The 10,835-nt window shown below is 41.8% G+C and overlaps 1 gene segment (V, D, J or C); it reads right to left on the reverse strand.

Moving 5' to 3' along the window:
* Positions 1-8,005: 8,005 nt before the first annotated feature.
* LOC122993841 lies at positions 8,006-8,524 on the reverse strand (the record flags this gene model as incomplete). The annotated part of the segment is given in 2 exon segments: positions 8,006-8,325; positions 8,429-8,524. Coding segments are annotated over 2 exon segments (375 nt in total), but the record flags the coding sequence as incomplete, so codon positions are not given.
* Between the last annotated feature and the right edge of the window lie 2,311 nt (positions 8,525-10,835).

The following is a 10,835-nucleotide window of genomic DNA, read 5'->3' on the forward strand; positions in this document are numbered from 1 at the left end:
CAGAGAGGCATCACTGCTGAACCATGACAACAGACAGGTTTCAGAACTAAAGATAAAAAGTTGAAAGCGCTCTCTCTTACTCCAATGTATCATTTTCAACAACCAGACTAATAGTTTACATCTTCATCATTTCAAAAATCACCCATTAGCAAGAGTATAAAACTTTAGTTTCATTATATTAAAATTAAAAAATAAAATTTCTGGACCGAAACCTTCAAGTTGTGTGAACCAGTTTCAGTTTGAAGGATAAACAGCAGCAGAGAGAGAGAGAGAGAGAGAGAGAGAGAGAGAGAGAGAGAGAGAGAGAGAGAGAGAGAGAGAGAGAGGACACCTTTAGTGGATGTTCCTCAAGCATTTGTTGTTTAATATCCTTAAAGTTTAACAGTGTGTGACTCCCTCTAGTGGATGTTGTGGAGTATTCTGTTGTCTTTGCTCCAAAGGTTTTTGTACAGAGTTTTGGTGTTTCCTGTCACTGTGGGCTGCAGAGCACAGTAGTACACAGCAGAGTCTGTCACTGCAGCAGAGGAGATCTGCAGATCAACTTGCTTTGTCTTCAGTTCAACAGTCAGTCGAGGGTCTGCAGGTTTTGCATTCACCACAGTAGGAGATGTTGTATCAGTGATCAGGAGAAGGAACTGAGGAGCTGATCCAGGATCTTGTCGATACCACTGGAGATTATTAGCTTTAATTGAATAGTTACAGGACAGAGTAACACTACGGCCCTCTGATGAAAACACTTCAGCACTGCTGGCAGTAATATCATCTTCCAAGGTGTTACCTAGTGAAGGAAACATGTTGTATTAAAGTTCTGTTCCAGAGTCAAATATCCATCATTTGGAAAATATCACACAATGACAAAAACATACGTACCTACAAGAGCTGAAAACAGTAAAATGACAGCCAGTGTTTCCATGGTTACACAAGTGAAATGTGCTGTAAGTGAATGTTGAGTTTGAATAAGTGTTGAGTGGTTTTGTGAGTTGTGTTTGGTCTGATGTTCACAGCTGGAATCAAACAGCTCTCTGCCATGCAGCCACCTGTGCAGTCAGTAGGAGGAGACTCATATGTCAAATGACATTCATTTGTAAAACTCTTCATCACAACTGTGTCTCATGAGGGAAAAGAATCTAGACTGTTTGATAAGAAACCACTGAAGTTTAACAGTGTGTGACTCCCTCTAGTGGATGTTGTGGAGTATTCTGTTGTCTTTGCTCCAAAGGTTTTTGTACAGAGTTTTGGTGTTTCCTGTCACTGTGGGCCGCAGAGCACAGTAGTACACAGCAGAGTCAGACACTGCAGCAGAGGAGATCTGCAGAGGAACCGATTTTGAGGTAGAATCCAACGTGGATGAAAATCTTTCCTTAAACTCGTCCTCTGTTTTTCCTGTGCCAATATTAAAGCGGCTCAGGATGAATTTGGGGCTGTTGTTTCCATCCTGTTTGTACCAGAAGAGGTAATAATTTGTACTACTGCTGTTATATTGACAGTCAAGTGTTACTGCCTCTCCTTCAGCAGCAGTCACATCTCTCTTTGGTTGCAGCACGTTGTCTTTTTGTGCTCTGCATTCTGTAAAACAGCAACAAACAGTATCAGTGAGCTGTTAAAGAATCATGTCAATGTTGGATTGATATGACAGAAACAGAGCTGTGTTCATACCAAGGCACATAGCAGCCAGCAACACTGAGATGAACAGAGACGTCATATCTGCAGTGTTGAGTAACTCTGAGCTACAGCGAGTATAAAGAAGACTCTGATCTCTGTTTAGTCTTCATCAACACTAAGTTGGTGGATTTAAAGGAGGAGTCTGATCACAGTGACAGAGCTCATTCACAGCCCTGTGTTATTCCTCCTACTGACAACTTTACACTAAACACATGTTTGTGCCTCTCTCCTTTCCTAGCATAGCATGTCTTGTATGTAGTCATCACTGGAGATTGAATGTTTCCTGTTTTACATCTGGTGCAGACTCACTTCGATCCCCAACATATAAAAGGCGATAATATTCCTGAAGCTGCTGCTGCTCTTTTAATATTTTTCATCTTAAAAGCTGAAAACTGAGAATGAATATTTGAACACATTTATGACTTTTTATGTTCTTCTCAGAATTTATTTCATCTTGAATATAAATCAACAGTTTAGTGTCTTTTGATCCTCTGCAGCCTTCAGAGGTCAAATGCAAATGCATGTTGTTGTGGAAGCTTCAGTTTTGATGAATCAGCTGATTCTAAACTTGGTAAAAGCTTCAGCTGTCAAAGTGTTTCTGTTGAGTTTCTGATGTGTGAAAATATAAATGAGCAGTAATTTCAGAGTTTTAATGCTTCAGTGTGTATTTGGGGTGAACCTCAACATGTAGCCAAAGATAGTGAACAATGGAAGGAGCTGATTGTGGCCAGGCAAAAGTGGCTTCTATCCACCAGCAGCTCCTGACGCCTGTCCCTCCTCCCTCACACCCAACCCAGTCGCACGCTGCCCCCCGTCTTCCCCTCTCGCCCCAGCCACTAGCCGCTGCCCTGCCCACAACTCGCCATCCCCGATCTCGCTTCTCCTCCTTCTCCCCTGTTGATGTTCCCTTTGTTACCAACTGATCACCAAAGCCAAAGCTTCCACCTGCTGCCTTGACCCCATGCCCACACCTCTTGTTAAAGCCTGCCTGCCCACATGCCGCTCCCTCATGGCCCTCATGGTTGATATCATCAATCTCTCCATGGAATCTGGCTATGTACCCACCTGTATCGAAACCGCCTCAGTCACTACTGTCCTCAAAAAGCCTGGTCTGGACCCCGACGACTTCAATAGCTTCCGACCGATCTCAAACCCTCCTTTCTTCAGTAAGCTCCAGGAAAGAGTGGTCGCCGACCAACTCCATCATCACATGTCTAACAATATGCTCTTTGAGACCCTACAATCCGTCTACAGGAAACATCACAGCACAGAGACCACCCTCATCAAGATCACAAATGACCTCCTCATCGCTGCTGACTCCGGCCATATCAGTCTACTCATCCTCCTCGACCTCTCAGCCGCTTTTGACACGATCTCCCACTCCATTCTCCTCAACCGTCTTTCTGATTTAGGCCTCACTGGTACTGTTCTCGCCTGGTTTCGATCTTATCTCACCAACAGAGCACAGTTTGTCTCCATTAACGGCTCTCACTCTCCACCTGCCCCAGTCAACCAGGGCGTGCCTCAAGGCTCCGTCCTCGGGCCCATCCTCTTCACCATCTAAATGCTCCCCCTCGGTCAGATCATTTGCCATCATGGACTAAATTTCCACTGCTACGCTGACGACACTCAGCTCTATCTCAGTACCACACCATCCACATAACTCCCCCCCGGTCTCTAATCAACTGCCTGCAGGAAATAAAATCATGGATGTCATCCAATCTGCTCAAACTAAACAACAAGAAAACAGAGCTCATGGTTGTGGCACCTAAGGCGCTGCTCCAGAAGGTTGGGGATTTTCTCCTTGAGGTCGATGGTTGCTCCATCTCCCCGTCCCCTGAAGTCCACAACCTGGGCGTCATCCTAGACTCTACCCTCTCCTTCCAGTAACACACCAAATCCGTCACCAAATCTGCCTTTTTCCACCTCAAGAACATCTCCCGACTCCGGCTGTCACTCTCCAACACTGTTACTCACACCTTGATCTATAGCTTCATTTCAAATCATCTGGACTACTGCAATGGAATCCTGTTCGGGGTTCCCAGTAAAACCCTGGACAGGCTCCAATATGTCCAGAACTCCGCTGCCAGGGTTCTCACCCACACCAAACCCTGGCAGCACATCACCCCCACTCTCATTCACCTACACTGGCTCCCTGTGAAATACCACATCTCCTACAAACTCCTCCTCCTCACCTACAAAACCCTCGACTCCCTGGACCCCCAGTACCTTTCTGACCTCCACTACCGACCTGCGCTTTTCCGAAGCCTGCGGTCCTCGGACTCAGGACCGCTCTCCATCCCCCGCACCTGCCGACGAACGTTTGGAGACAGAGCTTTCAGTGTGGCAGCCCCCACCTTCTGGAACTCTCTCCCTTCCAAAATATACAACGCTCCTACCCTGGACTCTTTCAAATCAGCCCTAAAAACCTACGTGTTTACTCAGGCTTTTGGCCCAAAGTTAACTTGTTAACCTCACAGTTGTTTATTATTTAAGCTCGGCTTAGTTTCTTTTTTCTCTTCCTTTTTCTGTAAAGTGTCCTTGGGTGTTTTGAAAGGCGCTATATAAATCTAATTTATTATTATCTTTTCCCAACAAAGAGGATGAAGTCAGTCGGTCAGTGTCCATTTATTATGTTTGATGGTGTCTTGTGTTTGAAGCATCATCCAGCTGGTTTGTCATTGATGTGGATTTGCTGCTCATGTGAATCCTCCCACAGTGTTTCATTAGCAGCTGTAACCACAGTGACTCTGATAAAACAGGAATTAGCAGAATCCATCTGATATGAAGCTGTGGTTTGAATACCACTTCCCTCCTCTTTGAAGAGTAGTCAGATATCTGTGTTCAGGTTTTTGTACAGCCTCTTCTACACTTTCTATCACTGTGTGTCTAGAGCACAGTAGTAGAGAGCTGTGTCTGCCAGGGTGAGACTCTGTATGGTCAGCTCAGTTGTTGTAGCTGTTGTTTGGGATTTATATCGATCATCAGGAATATATCCACCACTAACTGATCCTTTCCAGAGTATAAACTGAGGTGCCTGAAGGTCAGAATGATGTCTGTACCAGTAAAGGTCAGGATAATAGCTTGTCTCATAGGTACATCTGAGTGTGACAGATTCTCCTTCTCTTCCACTGACTTCATCTTGTTCAGGAGAGATTGTGTCTCCAGCTATTAGTCCTGGAAAAAGTAGAGAAAATGAAGCCATTAGACTAACAATGTTCATGAGGCTGAGAGGAGAAGACAGTGGAAAATGTCAACTGTACAGTGTTACTCTGTGGACACAAACTGATCAACTGTTCATTTGACTGATTTCTATAGAAATCATCTTCCAAGGTGTTACCTAGTGAAGGAAACATGTTGTATTAAAGTTCTGTTCCAGAGTCAAATATCCATCATTTGGAAAATATCACACAATGACAAAAACATACGTACCTACAAGAGCTGAAAACAGTGAAATGACAGCCAGTGTTTCCATGGTTACACAAGTGAAATGTGCTGTAAGTGAATGTTGAGTTTGAATAAGTGTTGAGTGGTTTTGTGAGTTGTGTTTGGTCTGATGTTCACAGCTGGAATCAAACAGCTCTCTGCCATGCAGCCACCTCTGCAGTCAGTAGGAGGAGACTCATATGTCAAATGACATTCATTTGTAAAACTCTTCATCACAACTGTGTCTCATGAGGGAAAAGAATCTAGACTGTTTGATAAGAAACCACTGAAGTTTAACAGTGTGTGACTCCCTCTAGTGGATGTTGTGGAGTATTCTGTTGTCTTTGCTCCAAAGGTTTTTGTACAGAGTTTTGGTGTTTCCTGTCACTGTGGGCTGCAGAGCACAGTAGTACACAGCAGAGTCTGTCACTGCAGCAGAGGAGATCTGCAGATGTAATTTCTCATTTTCTTTGTCATGTTTCAAAGACAACCCTTCTTTCTCTGAATTTTCCATGATGAGCAGCTGTGGAGATGAACTGGACTTCTGCTGATACCAGTAGAGGCTATAAACAGAGACTTTATATTTGCAAGAGAGAGTCACATTGTCTCCTTCCAAAGCCAGCATTACTTTAAATGGTTTCAGTAAATCCTCAGAGGATCCTGAAAACAACAAATATGTATTTTAGCATGAAATTTGTATTTTTAGAATGATAAAATATCTTTAAACTGAGTTTAGTAGTTAAACAGGAAATAAATTCTAAAGAAAATGATTATTTTCATTATTGAATGATGTCTATCATCTCTTGTTACATGCTGATTGGTGTCCTGAGTACTTACCAGTATGAAAAGTGAGCATCATCATCCAAATGAAATGAAGTAACATTATTTGACTTGTAGTGAATGAACAATAGAAAGAACACAGTATCTCTTCAGTTCCAAATGAAGCCTTTCATATTCAGTTGTGTAGCTCCTCCTCTTGCTGTAGTCTGTTTACATTCAGGCTGATGGAAGCTTTAGAAATGACAGTGATGCTGCAGTCATCATCATCCAAGAAGGTCAGACTGAAGGAGGAATCTGCAGAAAATTCACCACAATCAATCTGTAGAGAAACAACTTTCTGACAAGTCAAAAGTCCCCCCCCCCCCCCCCCCCCGTTGTCCCTGGGCAGGCAAAAGTTAGAAGCAGAAATATTCTGAATAAAAGCATCGAAAATACAATCAACAATAAAAGCAGTGAGAATATGCCGATACAAACAAGCCTGCACTGCATAGAGACAAGAAAGACAGCTCTTAAAACACACAAAATCAACAATAGCATGACAACAATCAACAAATCAACAAATAGGTTGACAGCACAATGTCAGGACTGGTAAAATGTGGATGTTACATACAAAGCCGATGATAAACAAGAGCAGCTCTTACACTAAGCATAATAATGACAAGTAAGACTGTTCTAGTGTTCACAAGTTTGATTTCTAATGAACCAGGCTCTTAATGTTGTGGTCAATGAATGATAGTTGACACAGTTTCTTATGTGTTGTGGTAAATTGTTCCAATCTTGCGATGCTCTGACAGAAAAAGCAGATTGGCCAAAACTACTTTGTCTTCTTGGAATAAGACAATCTCCTCTAGTTGTTGCTCTGGTAGTTCAGCTTGTTTTTAATGTGATGTATGTACAGAGTGGTGGAGGAGCCATATTGTGTATTACCTTGAAAACAAGACACAGTCTACTGTATTTAACCAGCTTAATAAGTTGTGCTTTATCAAAATATTGCAATGATGGTATCCTTGTGGCTTCATGTCTATAGTTTTTATTGTTTGTTTGTACAGATTCTATTGGCTTCTGCTTGGTTTTATTGACATGTCCCCAACTTGTCAGACAGTACGTGATGTGTGGGAAAATCATTGTGTTCATGAACATTTCAGCTGCATTAATGGTCATGCAGCTCCTTGTAAATATGAAATTGGCTAGATTGAATCTAACATTCCTTGCAACATGTGATGTGAAAGACAGATTAGAGTCAACAGTGATATCAAGGTATTTAAACTCAGACTCAGTCTGTAGTTTTTTTTCCAGAGACTATGATATCTGGATCCGGTGTTGAGGTTGATCTTTTTGTGAAGAACATGCTGACTGTTTCTGTAGTGTTGGGCTGAAGGCAGGATTGAACTAGCCACGTGGTAACTTGTACATGTTTGTGATGCAAACTGAGGTGAGTCTCTTTGTTTTCAGGTGCTGCTGCTCTAAATGTGGCTGTTAACTGACAGCTTAGCTCCTCCCTGAATGTCTCCGTCTCTTTGTAGTTCTGTATTTATAGTTCTCTCTGTTAGACAAACACTGACACACTACATCAGTATCTGCAGTAATACTCAGGTGATTCATCAGATCAAGTATCTGCCATGATGAGACCAATCTACATGTAATACAGTCTCTTCTTCCATGTCATTATAATACTTCAGTGTTTTCACTACCAGTTATATTCATTCAGTCACGGCAGCAATCCATGACCTCATGTGACCTCATGTTGAAGTTGTTCCAATGAGTTTCAAGCAGTGGGGTGCACAGATTTGAATGTGGGAAAAAGAGAACACTGCTATGGGATCAGTACTCTGCATCAGCAGATACTCTGAGCTGAGAGACAGGAATCCTTATCAAGAGAGAAAGAGTCGGACCCATTCATCCCTTCTGTTACACTTCTGTGATTCAACTGTGGAAATGACACTGATGCTGCAGTCACCATCATAATCCAGGTTTCACACATGTTGGATACAGATGAGTCTTTTGTAGGGCTGAGTCAAATATGTGAAGAGTCAAACCACTGAAGTTTAACAGTGTGTGACTCCCTCTAGTGGATGTTGTGGAGTATTCTGTTGTCTTTGCTCCAAAGGTTTTTGTACAGAGTTTTGGTGTTTCCTGTCACTGTGGGCCTCACAGCACAGTAGTACACAGCAGAGTCAGACACTGCAGCAGAGGAGATCTGCAGTTTGACTCCACGCTTGTCTTCAAACAGTTCAGTAAAGAATCTTGTTTCTGACTTCAGAGAATCTGCTGGTCTTGTTTTGTTCAGTCCTGAGATGTACATGAGGAACTCTGGTGGTTTTCCTGGATATTGTCGATACCAGAAGAAATAATCAGTATAATCAGCTTGTTTGGAGTAGTTGTAGGACAGAGTAACAGTGCTGCCTTCTAAACTGTTCTCTTCATTGTTGACTGGAGTGAGTTCTTGACAGCTGACACCTAAAGGAAGAGATAACTCTGTTATAACATGTTGTCTCAGTAAATGAATCACATCCAGATACTATTAGTATTCAACTTTTATAAAATACAGAATCCAACATACCTGCAAGAATGGCCAGAAATAGTAAGTAAAATACGGAGTATTGCAAAGCCAGCATGTTGAATGAAGGTAATGTTTGTGGTTTGTGTATTGAACTCTGCTGAATATGGAAGTTCGTCTCTCTTCTATAGTTCAGTAACAGCTTAGCTCCTCCCTGCATGTCTCCGTCTCTTTGTAGTTCTGTATTTATAGTTCTCTCTGTTGGGAAAGGCAAGTTTATTTGTGTAGCACATTTCAACAACAAGGCAATTCAAAGTGCTTTACATAGAGCATAAAAGGAACTGAGACAGAATATAAAAGCAACACAAGTAAAAAGACATTTAAATACAATAAAAAGTGTTAAATTTGGAAATAAAAAGAAGCTAAAAAAGAATAAGACAGATAAAACAAGAGAATAAAAGTTACAGTGCAGTGTAAAATATTGACCCTTAAATTTGGTTTAATAAAACTCAAACAGAAAAGTCTTCAGCTGTGATTTAAAAGAACTGAGAGTTGCAGCAGATCTGCAGTTTTCTGGGAGTTTGTTCAGATATGTGGAGCATAAAAACTGAACGCTGCTTCTCCATGTTTAGTTTTGACTCAGGGGACAGAAAGCAGACCTGATCCAGACGACCTGAGAGGTCTGGATGGTTCATAATGAAGCAGCAGATCAGAAATGTATTTTGGCCCTAAACCATTCAGTGCTTTAGAAACATACAGCAGTATTTTGACATCAGTTGTTTGACAGACAGGAAGCCAGTGTAAAGATCCAAGAACTGGACTGATATGATCCACTTTCTTGGTCTTAGTGAGGACACGAGCAGCAGCGTCTGAATCAGCTGCAGCTGTCTGATTGTTTTTTAGGGAGACCTGTGAAGACAGCGTTACAGTAGTCGAGTCTACTGAAGATAAATACATGGACAAGTTTTTCCAAATCCTGCTGAGACATAATTCTTTTAATTCTTGATATATTCTTCAGGTGATAGTAGTCTGACTTTGTAATTGTCTTAATGTGGCTGTTGAAATTCAGGTCTGAGTCCATGACTACACCAAGATTTCTGGCTTGGTTTGTAGTTTTTAACATTATCGACTGAAGCTGAGTGCTGACTTTTAAACGTTCTTCCTTGGCTCCAAAAACAATTACTTCAGTTTTATCTTTGTTTAATTGAAGAAAATTCTGGCACATCCAATCAGTGATTTGTTCAGTGCACTTACTCAGTGCTTGTATTGGACCATAGTCCCCTGGTGATGTGGTTATGTAAATCTGTGTATCATCTGCATAACTAGTAACATATTTAGTTGTTTTCCATAACCTGAGCTACTGGCAGCATGTAGATGTTGAACAGAAGAGGCCCCAGAATGGAGCCTTGAACAGACAAACACTGACACACTACATCAGTATCTGCAGTAATACTCAGGTGATTCATCAGATCAAGTATCTGCCATGATGAGACCAATCTACATGTAATACAGTCTCTTCTTCCATGTCATTATAATACTTCAGTGTTTTCACTACCAGTTATATTCATTCAGTCACATCAGCAATCCATGACCTCATGTGTCCTCATGTTGAAGTTGTTCCAATGAGTTTCAAGCAGTGGGGTGCACAGATTTGAATGTGGGAGAAAGAGAGCACTGCTATGGGATCAGTACTCTGCATCAGTAGATACTCTGAGCTGAGAGACAGGAATCCTTATCAAGAGAGAAAGAGTCGGACCCATTCATCCCTTCTGTTACACTTCTGTGATTCAACTGTGGAAATGACACTGATGCTGCCGTCACCATCATAATCCAGGTTTCACACATGTTGGGTACAGATGAGTCTTTTGTAGGGCTGAGTCAAATATGTGAAGATTCAAACCACTGAAGTTTAACAGTGTGTGACTCCCTCTAGTGGATGTTGTGGAGTATTCTGTTTTCTTTTCTCCAAAGGTTTTTGTACAGAGTTTTGGTGTTTCCTGTCACTGTGGGCCTCACAGCACAGTAGTACACAGCAGAGTCAGACACTGCAGCAGAGGAGATCTGCAGTTTGACTCCACGCTTGTCTTCAAACAGTCCAGTAAAGAATCTTTTTTCTGACTTCAGAGAATCTGCTGGTCTTGTGAAACTACCACCTGAGATGTACATGAGGAATTCTGGTGGTTTTCCTGGATATTGTCGGTACCAGAAGAAATCATCAGTGCCAGCAGCTTCTTTGGAGTAGTTGTAGGACAGAGTAACAGTGCTGCCTTCTAAACTGTTCTCTTCATTGTTGACTGGAGTGAGTTCTTGACAGCTGACACCTAAAGGAAGAGATAACTCTGTTATAACATGTTGTCAAAGTCTCATAACATGAATACAAACAACTTCATGCTCAGTTTTCAATCAAACATCAATAGAAGTAAATATGAAGTGTGTCACCTACCTGTTAGTGTGATCAGAAACAAAGTTG

This window comes from Thunnus albacares, chromosome 12 (genome assembly GCF_914725855.1).
Source record: "Thunnus albacares chromosome 12, fThuAlb1.1, whole genome shotgun sequence".
Classification (NCBI taxonomy): Eukaryota; Metazoa; Chordata; class Actinopteri; order Scombriformes; family Scombridae; genus Thunnus; species Thunnus albacares.